This window comes from Lissotriton vulgaris, chromosome 10 (assembly GCF_964263255.1).
Source record: "Lissotriton vulgaris chromosome 10, aLisVul1.2, whole genome shotgun sequence".
In the NCBI taxonomy this organism is placed as follows: Eukaryota; Metazoa; Chordata; class Amphibia; order Caudata; family Salamandridae; genus Lissotriton; species Lissotriton vulgaris.
Window position 1 is genome coordinate 457620732 of NC_141698.1, and position 19932 is coordinate 457640663.

The window sequence follows — 19932 nt, forward strand, 5'->3', positions numbered from 1 at the left end:
AAAATCCAACTAGACCATTAAAGAGGGTTTGAAATTACAATTCTTGGCACCAAACTCCACATTCCCTACTTTTGTCAAAGCATGTAAATACTATAAGTAATTGCAGAAAGGTTAATGATGCACTTACTTATAGGCAAAAGGGACACACCTCTTTCATCCCCTACCTGCCTAGCCAACTTCCATTTTATAAAGGCTAGGACCTGCCTCAGCCTAACATTCAAGGCCCACATCCTTATATAAACGCCTTATATCCAGTAGTAAGGCTAAAAATGCCCCCCATAACTTGACTCCTTTAGATGATGCAAATTATATGTCTTACACAAGTCTTCTGCATCACTCCTCCTGGAGTCCTCTTTTACTAAGAGCTTTACTGTTTGTTTCTGTGCACCACTGACAATCTTTAGAGTTTTACCCCTACTGGAGTGTCCAGGGGTACCTTATAAAGGAGATAAGAAGCCCATCGACCACCATACTTCTCTTGCAGCAGGTAATAATTTACTATGTGCCTTAAGGAGCGCTATTCAGCTCTAAGGAGACTAAATCAATAATTAAGTAGCTGCTGTTTGTATATAAATAGTACACTAGTAAGGCCCAATTCTAACCTCCAGGCACTAGTTAAGGAACCTCTTGGCAGGCCAAGCCACCTTTCCATATATTAATTTCTATGTTCTGCACCCTCCTCAAATGTTTTACAAGCAGTACCTCACATCCACACGGCAGCAGACTAACAATTTTGGCATTATAAGTCTCTCTTAGGCACTTTAATGGACTTATGGTACAAAGCTAAGTCCAACCTATCTAAAGCATCTTCAATAGCTTTAGCTTGTGTTTCCTGGAGGTCAATATGAGGCGTAAAGTTATGGTTATATCTAAAAAGAAGGCCAAGATGGCGATATTCCTTTACCACCTCTGCTGAGACACCACTTAGCCGCCACTTAAACCTTTTATTCTGGACCCTCCCTTTCGAGAAGACCATTCTTTTGGTTTTTGCCGTATTTATTTGCAGGTCATTGGACTTCCAGTATTCCGTAAACCATTCAATTGCCACCAAAGGGCAACTAGAGTAAGATCCAACAAAACCCTATCATCTACATAAAAAAATTACTGAGATTGACTCGTTGCCTTCTTTTCGTGTAAAGGATCAAGCCTGATTTAATTCTACAATGGCATTTGCAATACATATAGAGAACAGGAGTGGGCCATCACATACCCCTGCCTTAATCCATTAGGGGTGGCAATTTTTCCAGACAGTGCTCCATTGCCCCATAGTTCAACCCTGGTCCATGAGCCTTCGTGTATTTGGATAATCCGCTTTAAAAAACCTGGGAGGCACCCTCATTTCCTAATTTTCTCCCAAAGGCTTATTTATAGTGTCAAACGCTGTTGATAAATCTATATATGACACATACTGAGGTCGTTTCTTTTAAACAGCATATTTTTCAGTCGAAAGATTTAATATTAGACAGCTGTCCATCGTTAAATAGCCTTTGTGAAAGCCCATTCGGACCTTAGGTACGATATTAGTGGTGCTAACCCAATTTTGCAACAACCGCAGGAGATGTTTTGCATATACCTTACTGGGGATATTCAGCAGTGTATTTATACGGTAACTCTTCGGCAGGACCCACTTCCTCTTTATGTACAGAGGGACCCAAATACTACCTTTCTGGATCTCGGTATCTAATGACTGCTGATTATTGCTCCAAACACCGCTGCCAGGGCTTGAGCCCACAAACCTGGATTGAGTGTAATTATGTCAGAGAAAAGGACCCTGGGCCCTAGAGTGTTTGAAAGCTGCATTAGAGACATCCATGGATGCATCAACAATGGGAGCTGAAGTTGTGGCACCTCCTTTAACTATTGATTTTGTAACTTCTCTTTTTCCTCCAGTATGAGATCGATCAATGGAGAGAGGTCATGCAACATTTGGCGCTCATATGCTTAAAGACGCCAAGGAATTTGAGGCTTTGACTGATGTGGCTGCCATGGATTCAGCTCTATGACCCAAATGATCTATGCACTTGCCATCTCTATCAGGAGGTATGAAGGAGGGTGGTATTGGATTTTTTTACCTGTGCTGAGCTGTAGATGCTATGACAGAATCAGGTTTAGGGTAGCCCTCAAGGTAGCAAGGGCTGTGTATGTACCCCCGCATTTCTTCTCCAAACATGGCATTACTGACAGTACTGTAGACAGTTTTTTCATTCATTTAAGGCCTTTTGACCAGACAAAATGCCGTATATGAACAGATCTAGTTGCTCTATGTAACTGCTCCTTGAAGTGATATAGAAAGCACTGTTGCTCTTCGGAGGTCATTGGAAGGTTGACCTTTTAATCAGGTCAATCCATTAGAGCATGGAAATGGGGCATTGGAGGTGAGTCTGGTTAGATCTGTCACCTTCTGGTGAGTCTGGTTGAACTTGTCACCTTCCTGAGGTATTACATAATAATCGCATTCATCTGGACCATCATTGTTTGGTAATTCTCCCTCTTCCTTTAGATCAAAAGGTGAATAGAAGAATCCTTGTCTCCCATATATTTATGAGTTAGCAGGACTTGTTCTAGTCACTGTATTTGGAAGTTGTTCACTTGGAGGCTAAGGTGTTGGAGGTTGTATGAGAGGTGGTTGGGGTAGCAGTGGTGGAGAAGATGGAGACAAAGATGAGGCATGTCTGGTATGACTAGCCGGCTGCTGAGGAGAATGTCTCTGAAAGGACTCCTTCGTCTAGTGCATTGCCATTAATATCCCAACAGATACCTTGTACATATCATGTTGTGCATAGCCATGATAATGCTGATAGTGTTGACAAGTATGTTCAACAACAAAAGTTGAAAGCTGATCTTCATAGTTTTGAAAAGTAGTCTCCTCATTCATTGTGTCTCCTTCAAATTATGGCAAGTAGCCAACCGGTAGGGCTATAACCAGTCTGTAAAACCATATTGGTAGCTGCATTTGACCTCCAATTCTGAGTCTAGAATGTGCTCTGGAAGGTTTGCCTTTACTTGAATAGGTGAAAAGGTGACTGGTGTGGGAAATATTGTCATTGGTGTTTTGTTGTCAAAGGGCTTGATGTTGTTGGGTTCGATGTCGATGAGGTCGATGGAGTTGAATTCAAGGTCAAGGACATTCGTGGGGTTGTTGAGCTCAAAGTTGATGATTTGTCTGCTCTTTGGTAGTGGTCCTGACATTGGTGTCCTGGTCGTTGACAGTAGTCGACGACGGTGACCCTGGAGTTGTTATTGATGACAGTGGATTTTTCAACATCAACAAGGATGAAGACACCTGTAGAGGTTGAAAGTTAGTCAGAGGGGCCAGCAAGGCCCTCGACTGGATCTGCTCCTTCCTCTCCGGCAGGATGCAGCAGGTCAGACTCCCCCCTTTCCTCTCGGACCCCACACCTACCACCTGCGGAGTCCCCCAGGGCTCCTCCCTCAGCCCGACGCTCTTCAACGTCTACATGGCTCCACTTGCCCCCATCGTCAGAACCTACGGACTCAACATCGTGTCATACGCAGACGACACCCAGCTCATCCTCTCCCTATCCAACGAGCCCAACACCGCCAGACGCAACTTTCGAGAAGGCATGGAAGCCGTCGCCAAATGGATGAAAAACAGCTGCCTACCACTAAACACCAACAAAACAGAAGTACTCATCATGGGCCCAAACCCCGACGCCTGGAGCGACACCTGGTGGCCAACCGCCCTCGGAAACCCGCCAACCCCCACAGACCACTCACGCAACCTCGGAATCATCCTGGACTCTGAGCTCAAAATGGACCGCCAGATCAACTCTGTCTCATCTTCCTGCTTCCACACCCTCCGCGTCCTTCGTAAGACCTTCAAATGGATCCCCCTCAAACACCGAAAGACAGTCACTCACGCCCTGGTCACCAGCAGACTCGACAACGGCAACGCACTCTACGCCGGATAAACAAAAACCTCATCCGCAAGCTACAGAACATCCAGAACGCCGCCGCAAGACTGGTCCTCAACCTGCCAAAACACTGCCACATCTCCCAGCACCTGCGCACACTCCACTGGCTCCCCGTCGAGGCAAGAATCACCTTTAAGATGCTCACCCACGCACACAAGGCCCTCCACGGCACCGGACCAGCATACCTGAACAGCCAACTCAAATTCCACGCACCCCAAAGGACCCTACGATCAGCCCAGCTTTCCTACGCCGTGGTCCCTCGCACCAGAAAGACCAGATCGGGAGGCCGCTCCTTCTCCTTCCTCGCGGCCAAAGCATGGAACGCCCTTCCGCTTCACCTCAGACAGACAACATCGCTCCCCATCTTCGCAAGAAACCTCAAAACCTGGCTCTTCGACAGACCCCCTCCTTGATGGAATGGAACCTGCACCCCCACCCCTAGCGCCTTGAGACCCTCACGGGTGAGTAGTCGCGCTTTAACAAAATCCTGATTGATTGATTGAGTGTTTTGCACAGGCTGGCTATGATCATGCTTGAAGATTTTTCTGTGGAAGTTCCATTCTTTTTGACTGAGAAGGCGGCTGAAGGCGCTTTAAGTTGAAGGTCCAGCTCAGGATAATTTGTAAGCTTTTATTTTATTGGACCATCATCGTGGAAGTGCTTGGAGGAGCACTTTTAGTGGAATGATCCCACGAAGATGGGGCTTCCTTCTTAAAAGAAGGTTATTTTTTCATTTCTAATAGAATAAGAATTCTCTTTATTCAGCTGTGAACAGCCATAAAAACATACAAGATGTGCAAAAAAAGCAATAAAATGCATACAAGTTATTAAAGCATGCAAGTGAAATACATAAAATCATCAGGTGAGAGATATTAATGACCAACAATCAGGATAAAAACAGGGTGAGATTTAAAAAAAAAAAAAGAAATTAAAAGAGAGTCAAGTACTGATTCATCGATTTCCTGAAATTAAATCTAAAATCATTGACCTCTTGGAGAAGACTGCTGCTTTAAGAAACAGAATCACGTGACCACATTTCATCATCATTTGTAAATGACATGCTTACATAAGAAGCTGTAGATTCCGAAACTTCCAAAAATGGTATGAGGAATTTCTTGGTATACATTTTATAATATTCACAGAAATAAAGGAAATGTACCATAGTTTGTTTATGCAAGTTAGAACATGGGCATTCTCTAGAGTTGAGCTGGGGTTGGTGTTCAGCCAGAAAACAAAGTGAATATTTAATAATACCAGCCCAGCAGCTGAACAATAAAAGACTATCCCACCTCTTATTAGTGTTCTGCTGGTAGTTGGTAGCGATATCCCCGACATTAAGATATAAATAATGCTTAACACTCGATTTTTATCTTTCATCCCTAACCCTCTCTTCTTTGACTTGTTCTAGCAGCAAGACTTGCACTTGCTTTCTAACAGAGGCTGCTTGTGGTGTTCTATCTAAAAACATATCAGCAAATCCAATGGCTTCCAGATATTTTTTGACGCACGCTAGCCAGGGGATCGAAAGACCCTTATAGCAAGCTAAGAAGTCTAAAACTATCTCTGTAATTAATTTTGATTGTTCTGAGTCCATATAGAAAGCCACAAGAGGATTGGCTGGCTACTGATAAAGTCGCACAGAAAGTGCTGGAGGTTGACACAGGGGCTGACAGTCCCTCTGACAAAATCGATTTTTCTCCTTTTTGAGGGTAGCCGAGTCACCCAGGCACCATATACCTGCCCCATAAGTTGCTATAGGGACACATTGTGCTGAATATATTTGCAAGAGAGGTGTGAGAACCCTCTCTGCCTTGGGTGATGGGAGACTTAACAGTGAGCCAACAGCCCTGGAAAACTTGGTCCTACTTTGTGCTGAAAGTGATCCCCCAGGTAAGAGAAGGATGTGGTGCTCAACAGCACTTCCTTACCCACCGTAATAGTTAATGGTTGCATGTGCTTTGGGCCACAAGTAGGCCTTGGCTGTAAATTCTGTTCCGCTCGCGGAAATTGCGGAATTTGGGTAATGTCGTGTTCCGCGGAGAACGCGAAATTGTCCAAAATTCCGCATTCAACAGCTTTGCGGAATTTTTTGCTTGTTTGCACTTTCAAAATGCGTGTTCGCGAGTTATATTTCTCCCCGAGCACGCAAACAGCGTTCACGAACAGGAAAAAAACATTGTGAACGGGCCAAACAAGCAATTCTGTGTGTTCCGCTGAACTGTGTCGCGGAGATTTTTTACTGTTTCGCTGAATTTTGCATGGCGCAACTACGCAAATTCCGCCCGCCCCTAGCCCCAAGTCATTATGAAAGACTTAGTAAAATTTGTTGATAAATCCAGATTGGTCATAAAATTGACAAAGGAGTGCACTCGATGACGCAAGGCTTTGGGGGTGCAAACAATTAACACTGTTTCATCCCATTCACCATGGGCATGTCTGGGGTGCACTTACTAAGTCCTTTCTAAGAACATTTCTGTACAAAATAAAAAGAAGTGGGTCTAAAACGCACCCCTGGCGAACCCCCCCGACGGATACTAGATTCGTCAGTGAGTTCTCCTTTGTTCCCAAACCTGACTCTTGCCTTAGTGTCCATATGCAAGAAGACCAAAAAGGGGACTAGGGACGGATCCATTTGCAGATTAGTAAGAGATTGCCACAGCTGAGCCTGATTAACACTTTCAAAGGCCATTGTCAGATCCAGGAAGGCTAGATATCGTGCAGACTGCTTGGCCACCTTGTATTTCCCAATGATCAGGTTTAAGTTGAGGTATTGATTGATCGTCCCTATACCACTGCGGAATCCATATTGACATTTATTTAACATGTTATTTTCAGTGACCCAATCTACTACTGTATTATACAGGACTCTGCCTAAAATGTTGGCTGGTATGGGAAACATCATTTACTACGAAGGAATTACCCCGCATAACGTTTACCACGCGTCACTCACCACGAAAAGGTCTTTTCCACGCGTATGCCTTCAACGTCCGTCTTTACCACGCGAGTGGTATTCCTTCGTGTCGTTCTGCCTGTACGATCTGCGTGGGCTTGGGGGGGTTTAGGGGCTGGGGGGGGGCTAGGGGGGAGTTGGGGGGGCTAGGGGGGGTTGGGGGGGTCTCCCCCCCAAAAAAAAACAAGCGGATAACAATAAATAAATAAGAAAACTTAAAAAACGAACAAGGAACTAGCCTCACCAACAAGGAGACGTGTACGTCATAATTGAAGTCCTTTCACAGTTTTGATAGACGTGTTTTGACGCTTGTTTCAGTGGTCGGTGGAAGAAAGGGCTGATGGGGAAAGACGTACAGGGGTCAGATAAGAATCTAAACTTTATTAATTAAGGTATTATTTAATGAAAAAAATAAAAATAAAATGTAAGGGAATCTGTTGTTTTTAATTGTTTAAAACATCGATCTTTTCCGTCATACTGCATGTAGCCTATCAGCATCGTTATGTAAATTTAAATGAGACGTGAGATGTTTCGTAACGTTAATTTTGCGGAGTAAAAACATGCGTTGTCAAATGCTGCGTGGTGAAGACACATGCGAACTAAAGTTCGCGTGGTAATGCCATGCGTGGAACTTGTCTTCGTGGAAAAATCATATATTCGGCTGGTATATCTAAAAGGGAAATCAGACGATAACATTAGGCTCCGCACTGTTGCCCTTTTTAAAGATCAAGACTATGACTGAGAAAGCCGAGGAGCAGTGGATCAATGACCTGTAAAGGCTGTTTGTCAACAGTGGGGCCCAAAGATCCATCTTACACTTAATAATGTTAATCGGGGCACCATCCGAGCCAGGTGCTTTCCTTCCTGCACTGTCCTGGATGGCGGCCTTCACTTCCTGTAAAGAAATGGATGGGAATTATGGAGCCTCACTGGGACGTAGCTGCAAACCGATCAAACTGGCGTCAGAATTAATTTTTCCAAAGTGGGACCCCCCGCCCTCCCCAATTATGTGACAACTAACTGCGGATCCAGCTTGATCTAGGGAATGCATACAAGAGACAGCCTTCCAGAATGACTTGCTATCCTTTGTGTGAGAAGTGTCACTAAGAGGGGACCACGGCTGAGAGATGACTACTTTCCTCTTCCTATTAATAGTTCATTTATTGGGGTTGCTCTGAGTGCACTAAGCTAGGATCACAGGGCTGTGTGTTTTCTTTTCTAATAGATTATGGTCCAGCTGCCTCGTTCTGTCCTTTATGGTTTTAGATTGAAAGGTACTAAACATGTCATAGAGCGAAGGCTTGCACGCTGGATAAAGGCAATAAATGCATTGTTCTTGTGGGTCATCAGTAAAGATTTTCTTCTGCCCACGAAATGAACAGGACTTGAAAAGAGACTTCATCTCTCTGTCAGCCATGGTGACAGCTGATGACGGATGAAGGGTCTTCCTGGATCAGAAATAAAAGAAATATACCCTTAAAGCAACTTACAGTAGTCTGGAAGCTGAAGGTAGGGCTGGTGCATCCCAGGGTAAACAAGCAGGGGAGAGGAATCCAGAGTTACTACAGATTATATAACCCACCCTGTGATGCCAAAGGTAAAACTAGAGGAGACAGTTTCCTGGTACACTTTATTTAAAGAATGGAGGTTACTGACTGTGTGTGCTGGTGACAGTGGTTAAGAGGAAGAAATGGGGCACACAGTGGCCTAGGGTTTTAACACAAAAGCGTCAGAAGTGATTGTGTGGTCTCCATGCTAGGAAAGAATGGGATAGTAAAAATGGTGGTCAGTTTTAGAAGTAGAATGTGATGAATTGGAGAAGGGAGCAGGGGTCCTAGCTCTGAACACTTCCAGGCCTGAACAGAGGCAACCATGTGGGTTTTTGCAACAGGAAGTCAACCTTTAACCTGCCTGCTGATTTGTGCATTTTTTCCTAAAAAAATATCTAAATCCCGATTCTGGTGCAAGTGTGTGCTTGTGCCTGGCCTTTGGTCTCGCAAGAAGGGATTTAAGGCGGAGAAGTGAGCAGGCAGATCTCATAGGCCAAAGAGGGGATCTATTCAATCATGATTTTCTCCTCAAACGGAGCCATAACCACCCAGCAATGTGTGGTACGATGGGCAAACATGGAAATTAGATGGTCAAGTGGAGGCATAAGCAAGTGGGGTAGTTCACATGACTAAGAAGCTGGACATGGGAGGGCTACTGATAACAAAAAAGGACTTTCACAAACCCACATGGTTGTAATAATACTCTCATTTCTCTCTTATTATATTATATTGATTATTTCATGATTTTGGGTCGAGCTAAATTCAGAAGGGGAACTTAATGGAAAGACAAACACACCTTGAAAAAATGCACCAAATTAGCAGGTAGTGCTGCTCAGAATGCCGTGAATTTATAGTCCTTTCTTTGCTTTCTATTATGGAAATCTAGCTCAAGAAACGAGGTCCACCTGGTCGATTCTTTGATTGGGCACATGATAAGAAATACGGCCAGGTAGGGCTACTGATAGAGAGAAGGGATTTGTTGTGACACATTAGATACCTGTTGTAATAATTTGTATCTGTATTTGATGTATGTAAGAATGACGCATGGACATTTTACACTGGCACCTGCGTGTACTGAGATGAGACCCTTCTGACTAGGCTCCTGAAACAGCACACACTGGTCATGCGAGGAAAGCAAACAAGGATGCGGCACAATTATTAAATGCATATAACTCACTAGGATATCCCAGATGGCCATTTCTCTCTAAACACCCAACACCTACGCAAAACGGTCCCAACACTGATACCTCAGAGAAGGTCATTGAAAAAATCCCATAACAAATACATTGACTAAATTAAAAATGTCAGAAAATGTGACTTGCAGGAAAAGACAAAATAAGGTTGCTCATACAAATTCACAAAGAGACAGCTGTGCAAGAAAATAGGAAACTGAGGTGGTAGTTCAAAATCCGGTCTATTGGACATTAGCACAGCACACCTGTAAGATGAAAGATTTTTATACACCAATTTTACGTTTGGAGTCTTTAATTGTTTTTATTATCTATAATTCAAAATCAATAGATTCGGATTAGGATCTTCTTTACGTAACGTTTTATGTTTTGTATCGTCATTATGTCATCCAATACAAGGAAGAGTGCAGGTTATCCTTACTCTGAGAGTTACATACCAACACATGCTTCTCCCAGGGTGGAGTTACCCGTAAGCTTCCTCAAGCCAAATCTTATAAACTCTCCTGGTTTTAACTTTTGTAACTTTGTAATTTTGTACTTTGGTTTTAATGTAATGGTTTTGAGTAACCAAACAATAAAGTATTCATTCATTCATTATAAATGCACTATAAACCATTAGAATAGGAGTCTGTTATTCACTGGCCACAGTTATGCCAACGCTTTCAGACTGGATTAGACTGTGGTCTGTGGAGAAGAATTGAGTCAGAACATTATTAGGAAGATATTGTTTTATTTTCTTCCTTTGTCCGAATTAAAATTGGAATTCTCTCATGAAACACATTGGGATGTTCGATAAGCTTGTGACTAAACTGTGGTGTTATAAAAGGATGTGACTAGAGAAACTGCTAGGCTTCATAAAAGTTAACCGTCAACACCTACAACATTCTCTATGAGGCCTTGGCCAACACCGCGCACCATAACCGGTCCCAAACCGTTCCCTGAAGAAAGACAGAAGCGGTTCGTTAGATGCTGTCTAACTTAGACAGCGGTGAGTGGGGCAATGTTTAAATATCTGAATGAGGTTTGATCACTTTACAAAGTGAAGGTTCACGTCTGAATGGATGTGTGTAATGGATAAGTTACTTACCTGTAATCCTAGTTCTTTTCCAGGGGTACCCTCATCAAAGTCATAAGCACTGAATATTCCCGCACATGGGCGGGAATATTCAGTGCTTATGACTATTGATGAGGATCCCCTGAAAGGGAAGCTTCTTTTATTTTGTATTTGTTTTTTGGACATGCATGTGCTATTTCTAAAGTGATGGTCGTGGTTTTCTCAGAGTCTGCCACGATAGAGTATACTGTGCATCTTTCTGGGGTTTGCAGAGATAGGGGGTTTCCCATTGTATTTTCTATTTCTATGTATTTTTGTAAAGTTTGTAAACGGCATGGCGACCCGTAGGGATATAATTTCAGTAGCGGTTTTGCTTTACAGTGATTCTCACTGGAATTCGACGGAACTTTACATTGTTTACATGTCAACTAATACAAAGCACGCTTCTGTAGGATTAGATGCCACAAGACAGCTTGTGAGAGCTTCCCCCAGTCGGGGCTCCTGCCCCCCCCCCCCCACCCCCCCCAATACTTGTTCTGCATCCACCCACGTCACACTGCGCTTCACAGGCCTTACTTACAGATGACAGGCTTGTGGGCGACGTCGTCCAGCGTGATCGGCCCTTCTGCGTTGCATTCGAAGCTGGCCGTGAAGTTGTACTCCACCGCTTGCTCAGCAGCAGACAGCTCGTGCTTCGGGGAGTCCCCCAGGTGAACGTTGTTAAACTCCAGCCGCACATAGGTCACGGTGCTGCCTCCTTTAGCTCCCTTCTGTGGAGGGCAAACGTTAGGGAAAAGGATGGGAAGAAAATGTTACTCAGCAACACAAATCACAGCACCTGCTCCCTAGACTCCTTCGTACTACCAAGACTTGGGAACCTTAGGCCAGAAGGAAAACCCTGAGCAACGTTAGGAATATCATCCCATTCCATTGCCCCTTCTCCTCACACACCCCAAGCATGTCACACCATGATTTACAACACTGCATGCAATCTACTCTGAAGTTAACATGTGAAGGAAGGTTTGATGTTTACAGTATTAGAGTTACTACAGTGAATAACCACTCCCTACTTTGGGGCGCATTTGGAATGTCTCAGTTTTTCTGTAGGACTACCACAACCATTAAATACAGGTACCACAATTTCAGGTACTTACCGTCTGTGGTTTTACCAAAATGTTATGAATTTTCCTGCTTAAAATGGGGAATAATATGTGGAATCACAGATTTGCACATATGTTTCCGCAAGTTTTGTTTCTTTCTGAGTAGTTTTCTTTGCCATTTTTTTCTAGTTTCGAGAAATGTTAAAGCAGAAAATTATCCAACATAACTTTTTTTCCGGCGAGGCCCAAAATTCCTATCCTGATGCACACTTGTGCAAAGAACTGGTACTCCCAAAGTCCTCAGAACGAGCACATGTGTGTCCTGGGGGTCCTTCATATTGCCACTTCTTGGAAACAGGTCATCTAGCATGTGCATTGGTTGCACAATAATGTAACGGCAACCTCCCTTTAAAAAGTACTGAAAACAACAATTTTCACCTTATCCCAAATAGCCCAACAATTAATTATGTGCTTACCTGAAATACTTAAAGAATGTTTTATAGTAAGGTTTCCAAGAGTTTTATTCGCCAGTGTGGTGGGATGCCTAATGAAATAAGCCAGAAAATGTGATCTCCTGGCGGACATGTCAACATATGAATAACCTATGTGATGACTAATGAATGAGAGGGGACGCCTTCCTTGTTTTATGAAAAATAATTTAAAGTTCTGAAACAATGATTCTTAGGTTCACCCACATTTCTGACAAAGGTAATGATTACTATAAAAAACCTTCGTAAGTGGCCAGGGACTCACAAAGAAGCTTTCAAAGCATGGTAAAGAACAATATTTAAATCCCATTACTGCCAAATCAATGCCGTTTCAGCCTCCTGCTTCAACACACTCTTCCTGCTTTGGAAGATTTTTTAGCGGATCCCCACTGAGTCCAGGAAAACTGCCACCCATGCACTCATCAGCAGCAGACTTGACTACAGCAGCACACTCAACACCGGCACCACCAAAAAACTCCTTAATTAACTGCCGAACATCCAGAACGACTCTGCCATGCTCATCCTGAATATCCCCCGCCGCTGCCATATCACCAGTCACCTGAGAGACCTCCACTGGCTCCGGATCAACAAAAGAATTACCTTAACACCTCCCCTGCTGATGACGGAACCGCTGCGTCATCAGCCGCGGTGGTGCTGTGCTGATGACGGAGCAGTTCCGTCATGGCCCGCCCGACGCTCATGCGCGGCGCGAATTCCGCGCCTGCGCTGAGCGTTCTATTGAGCGTGCGAGGCCATGACGGAACCGCTCCGTCATAAGCACAGCGCAATCGACGCTGGTGACGGAGCGGTTCCGTCACCAGCATGCGCCCGCCGCATTTCCGCCCCGCCCCCTTAGCACTGCGGCGGAATAGCCGCAGCAGTGAAGGGGTTAAAACTCCTCATGCACACCTACAAAGCCCTCCACAATGCCGGACCTGCATACCTCAACCACCGCCTCTCCCTCTACACCCACCAGACATCTCTGCTCTGCTCAACTGTCCCTGGACACTATCCCACGGATCCAGAAGACCATGGCTGGAGGAAGATCCTTCTACCTCGCTGTGAAGACCTGGAACTCCCTGCCTCTACATCTCAGGCAATCACTGTCACTGCCTCAACTCAGGAAGGGCCTCAAGACCTGGCTCTTTGACTGAACCGCAGATCTCCACCCCCCCCCACCACCACCCCTGTGCCTTGAGATTCTAACGGGTAAGTAGTCATTCTTTACAAGAATCCTGATTGTTTGATCAGGACATCCAATGAAGTGACCATTTACTGGGTTGGACAGATGGTGAAATGGCAAAATCGTTCGGGTCTGTTCTCATCAATGCTCCTTACTGGAATGCAGCATGGTGTACCTGGATAGCCAGTTGGAATGTGCACTTGAATGGGAACAGATATCTTCCAGAGACACTACAAATACACTTATGATGACACAATATTAGATATAAGAGCTGAGAACCACACACCAATCCCGACCTTGCATCCAAATGTTGACCTAAGTCCTTTACCTGAGTATGAGTTGTAGTTGTATGAGTGTACAAACAAACAAAATGCATAAATACATGAGCACAACACTGGTGGTGGTTCCATTCAATAACATCGTAACACAAAAGCCAATAAACAATGGATTGAAAAATGTAGGTCTTAAGAATCACATACACATCCTTTGTCAGTCAGATAAACCTATAACATTTTCAGGAACATTGTATATCAGCACTGCCCTGATTATACTTGCCTTTGTGAGGGCAGCCAAAACACTCCCACGGGTGACTTTATTTCGGGGAATTTCACTATCCCCTTGCAGTTCTCCATTAAGTGAAGGTAAGAAAGAGGAAATTCGACTTTGGAAGGTTGCTACTTGCTATGATGAGATCAAGGCCTGGCAAGCCAACATCATCAAGTGTGATTAGGGTGCCTGCATTATGATGTCATCTTGACTGGGGTTTAGGAAGCAGTTCCGTTTCCTTGCTGTTCACTTTCTTATCTAATCAATACTATTCACATTACAGAGATCGAGCAGGTTGTACGTTAGAGTATAGCTCTGATTTGATTTTTGATTTATAGAGCGTACTATGCCCTAAGGCATCAAGGTACTGCCATCAGAAAGGAGCACTCTGCAGGCGGGGCACTTAAGAGAGGGAATACAACCAAGTCCATAAATTCCTACGGAAAGACATGTGATCAGTTAGACGAGCAATGTGGTTTGGCAATGTATTCCACAACTTGGCAGCCGCTACTGAGATGTGGTTCCCCAATCTCACCTTTCGAGCCCTCGGAACAAACACATTCCTCAGAGAAGGAGACCTTAGCTTCGTTTTAGGTGCGTACTGTTGGAAAGCTAACCTCAGGGCAAGTGATCCTTCTTGGTGCAGAGTACGATGGACCATGCTTAAAGCTTTCAATATCAGCCGCTTCCTGTAGGGCAAGTGATCCTTCTTGGTGCAGAGCCCGATGGACCATGCTTAAAGCTTTAAATATCAACCGCTTCCTGTAGGGCAAGTGATCCTTCTTTGTGCAGAGCCCGATGGACCATCGAGCCCCAGCAGGAGCGGGAGCTCCAACAAATACTTTTCTGGAACTTGGCCCAATATCTACCACTATATCCTCACCTGCCAAATCGCTGCTGCTGTTCACCGGGGGATTCGGGGGAGCAGCCACTGCCAAGAGTCAGCGGACTACAATCTCCAGCAATCTCCGCGGCGCGCACAACGCCACCGTGTTGAGAGGCGCCAGGAGGCGCTCAAAAGGGACATCGAGCCCCAGCGGGAGCGGGAGCTCTAAGAAATACTTTTCTGGAACTTGGCCCAATATCTACCGCTATATCCTCACTTGCCAAATCGCCTCTACTGTTCACTGGGGGATGCGGGGGAGCCGCCACTGCCAAGAGTCAGCGGACTACAATCCCCAGCAACCTCCGTGGAGCGCACAACGCCACCACGTTGAGAGGTGCCAGGAGGCACTCAAAAGGGACATCAAGCCCTGCGTCGCGGGTCGCGCACGGGCGGCGCCGGGAGAAGCCTGGGACAAGTGCGGGCCGTCTTAGGCCGTCAGTGGCCGGAGGAGGCTGGGCTGGGCCCCCCCTCTGTCCAGTGTTAAGTGGGACTCTGTATTTTATTTCTGGTTTAATTTAAGGGACATTTGTAAGCCGGTTCATCAGTGTATTAATGAAGTAGACACCAAATGTGTACTTAAATATATTGAAATTGGTTTCTATATGATGGCAAGGAGGAAAACTAACAAAAGGGAGATCGAAAAATCATGCACCACTATAGATACTTATCTGGTAAAAGCGGGTAAATGTACTCTCTGAGGAAATTGATCACACCCAGAGACGTTTATCTATAGGCCCTAGCCCACAGGGGGGCGATAAGGGGAAGAAGCGTAGGGGTGCTTTCACTGTGGATGGGTCAAGAGTACAAATGTAAATGTAAATGTACATGTATTTATATAGCGCAAATCACCGACCCGGTATCTAAGCGCTTGCTTAGGGAACCCGTCCTGGTATTCCCCTGTGAGATAACCCCGGCAGGGTATCCACAAGGTGAAAGCCAGGCATCCCCGCGAGGGGCCGTTGTGGAGATTAAGCAAGCTATTGCCCAGAGTCTCAGAGTGTGAACCCGTGAATCGAGTAGGCACCGGAGCGAGAATTGTCGAGTCCATGGACATTTTAGGATTCAAGACCCCGCCGAGCCGGGAATTGAACCCTGGTCCCGGGCTGACCTCTGCTTCCAGGCCTGCCTCCTCTAACCAGTGAGGATATGTAAAGTAAAACATTGTATTTCGGTTGGCCCACACAGTCAGATAATGCGGCTCCAATCCCCTGAGGGTAGTGATGTAATCATAGTTAATTTTTATAATAATGTGTTTGGACCTACTCGAGGGGCGGTGGTCCATGCCCTGGAAAAAGAACTTGACAATATGATTGGCACCATTAGAAATTCGGTTGTCATCATCTGGGTGGGCGATTTAATGTTCAGGTGTGCCCCCTCTCATCGACTAACGTATGCGGTTTCAGGAGGGGGGGAACTGACAAAGAGGATTGCATACATTTCCCTCACTGTGACTATGGATTGGCCCTTAATGCTGTTATTGCTAAATTTAATTTGGATTTATTAATTTGTGCGACTGACATGAATAATGTGAAATGTCCAACTTTTACAGGAAGGAATGCTGTATCTAATATTGCCCACATGTTAATTTCTTGTAATGCAAGATGCTTGCATTCTACACCCAGGATCCAAGTACAGGCCACAAGTGACCATAATAGCATATCTACGTCTTTATTATGTTGGGGAAACCTGCATTGCTTCACCACTTGGGGGTTACCAAAGAACTTAAAGTAAGAAAAAGTACTCTCCTTTGCTTTTGAAATGACATTAAACAGCGCGATATTCACAAAAGACTAAAAACTGTCCCTTTAAATCTGGATGTAATGGACTTGGTCCTTCTTCAATGTTTAAAAGTCCCGTTATTTAAACCTAACGAACCCACAGTGACACAGCATATGGCATTTGAAAAAGGGTTTTTACTCGAAACGCGTCATGCCTACCTTTTTAATAAAGATAAACTTTGAAGTATTGCCGGTGTGGTCTGGATTGCGTGACGGAGTGCGCACGTATCTTTGCAGCAATTAATGGAGGTGTCTGACACACCTCGAGACCAGACCCCGACCCGCTGGATGTGGCACTCTCCTTGTCAGGTTTTGGAATATATATATATATATATATATATATATATATATATATATATATATATATATATTAATGTAACCCCAATCCGCCATACTTACCTTAAATGCGAGGTAAAGGCATGTCTGGAATAGGCCTATACGTGGTAAAAACTATCCCTCGCTGTCATGATCAGCTCTTTCATTGATGAAGAATGAACCAAACATGCATGTTCGTACTTAGACGGTATTAGCGTATTGGAGGAGGGGACGGAGGAGAGGTTGGGGGGTTGTACAAGTGACATTTACTAGATTAGTACAACGGCAACAGACTGATATTGCTTGAGGGATAATCAATAAATAACGATCTTGGGGAAGCACTGAGAGAATCAAACAAGTGAAACATCAGATAGCTCAAATGCAGCTTTTTCTATTAGATCCAAGAAAAGAGGTCTGGAGGAATCTCTGCAATGCAGCAACATTTAAATTTCAGGAAATCCACCTTCTGAACCCAAATTTCTACCCTTATAAATATGGCAGCACCCAATGCCCTGTAAAGGGTGCATTTTATATTTAGAGATTTCCTTTCTAAGTTTCAAAGATAGCAAATCAACACCCTGTGGAGACTGAGCTGCTACAGGTACAACAGCCAGGAAAATACTTTTTCGATTGAAGCTTTTCTTTAAGAATTTTGTCAACTGGTTTATATTACCAAGGTAACTTAATGTATTATGCAAGTTTGTTTTTGAACCTGAAGCAATACAAACAACAATCTTGCTTTTGAAGAAATAGTCAAACAGATAAAACAATAGTAACAATCTTTTTTCTATATAGCTGTATGAATGTTTTTTAAAATGTTGGTTGCTTCTAAGCATGCATGAGGTCCCCAGGCCATTACTAGAGGTAACCATTTTAGAAGTTCTCTGTCTTTTTTTGTAACAGTTTGGTAAAAACTAAAATAATGTTTATCAAACATTGGAACAGGTATGAACAGTAGACTACTAGTTCACTAGAAGACTTGCTCAATTTATATAAAAAACATGTGTATTACTTGTACAGAAAATGGAAGGTCTGAACCAGGCTTGAAATATGTGAATAGAATGTTCATGTCAAGGGAATAAAGTCTGCAAGCCTTGGATTGTCAGGGAAAAGGTTGACAAGAAGAAGGTCTGACCGTGCTGAATTTCAACCATTTTAATTAGGCAGACTTGCGTTTTGTTGCCAATGTCACATCACATTCTGCACTACATTGGATCTGAGGAAGGTTTGGGAGCCATTACATTCAATTTAAGACAGGGTAGCAACAGTATAGAAACTTGAAACATTTTTTAATGTACTTTATATACTTCCACGCCGCAACTCTATATTCTGCTAAACTTGCCTGTTTGGTGAGGTAGATCAACCTGTAAGAAATGCTCACAACTCGGTTTTTCTTCTCAACATTGCATGACATCTCATCTGGATACTCAACAGAGGCCACTATAACTCAAGGTTCACTGTTATGACTGGAAACTCACCGCCTGCCATGAAATCTTCTTAGATCCTGATACCTCCACTAATTCTCCCTAAAATGAACAAAAGGGAAGAAGATTCCTATTTTAAATTGCATGTTCTATGAACACAGGCCTCACCTTTAACTTATGTTATGCCACTGGATCACTTTATGCTACCAGTGACAGGGACTTCTGAATATATGCGGCAAGAAGGTGAAGTCCAAATGTTGAAGTCATTAACCCAAGGCAGGTCTCAGATAACAGCAGATTGAAGGTGCCATACATTCCAGTGGGACCTGCGATGAGGGGGGTGGGGGGGGGGGGGAGAGTGAAAAGATAGGAGAATATTTGCCATCAGATGCACTGCTTTCGGCTGATTCCTGTCTGGGGTTTAAGGCATAGTGTCACTTTGAGAATTTCCTCTGCCTTTGCAACCAGATTATGTTATGCTGAATTGCGTGGATGTGAGTGTCCGCACACTGTTACCACTTAGCACCGGCTTGCCTGCTTGGCTGTCGTCATCTAATCCTTGATTTATCATCAAGAAATGGGATTTACCGTTCAATCCACAGTACCCTTCTTGGGAATTTTGTAATTAGAGCTTCTTACAGATTCATGGTGCGCAACATGAAGAAGAAGCACTGCTTATTAGGTTTAGACCAGAGTCTTATCTAATTGAAGCCTATATGTTCATTGCTATAATATACAAAACTGTTTGTTATGTAAAGTTCAATATATCATTAACATCAATGTTTGCTCACAGACACAACCTTCTAATGTATGGGTATTTTCTCTGGGAAACAATGTATAGTCCACAGTTGATCATAGTGTTGGAATCAGAAGAGTAGCTTGGACTTTTAATAAAGGAATACCAAGAATCCTCACATCTAACCCTTTGGTGTAATGCAAAAGAAGTTACATTGTTTCCAGGCATGCAGGAACTTATGTGGCAGAAGAGCTCTGTGTTCAGATAATGCAGCTTCTTACTTGTATACTCTAGGCCATTTTAGAACTTGTCTTATCTATGGCAAAACATCTTCACTTGAAATGCCGACTCCCATTTGTAAGGGAGCAAACACATATCGGGAAAACACATAGCTATACTAACATACTCATTCATTGATCAAAGTAGGTGTCATTTGAAGTCTTGTAGAGATGAGCTAGCTACACCCTCAAATGTGAGGCGATCCCAACAGTTACCTAATGGTTCAACTATTTCTTGATCTATCTAATTCAAATCTAGGTCTCTCGTTTTATACTACTACGTTATCACATTTTTTTTAATCACCCAGGAAAAATAACTGATTGTCATTTCTGTACTCTTAATTCTTACTCTCCCTCCTTCACAATTGGATGGATGCAAATTGCCTGGGAGGCAGACAGAATTGAAAAAGCATCTAAAAAATATAACTCCATAATTATAAAATAATTTGTGTCTCACTTGATGTGATTTCGACTGAAAAGTGCACTGGGGCCCTGCTGACCAGTTCCCCATTGCCAGAG

The 19932-nt window shown here is 43.8% G+C and overlaps 1 protein-coding gene across 1 annotated transcript in view; it reads right to left on the reverse strand.

The window, feature by feature from the left end:
- The window catches only part of CFAP70 (cilia and flagella associated protein 70), a 1103282-nt gene that overhangs the window by 977128 nt on the left and 106222 nt on the right, over positions 1–19932 (reverse strand). Inside the window, exon 3 of the mRNA XM_086941320.1 lies at positions 11260–11449. Coding sequence (XP_086797446.1) covers positions 11260–11449 — 190 coding nt within the window. The remainder of the gene's footprint in view (positions 1–11259; positions 11450–19932) is intronic.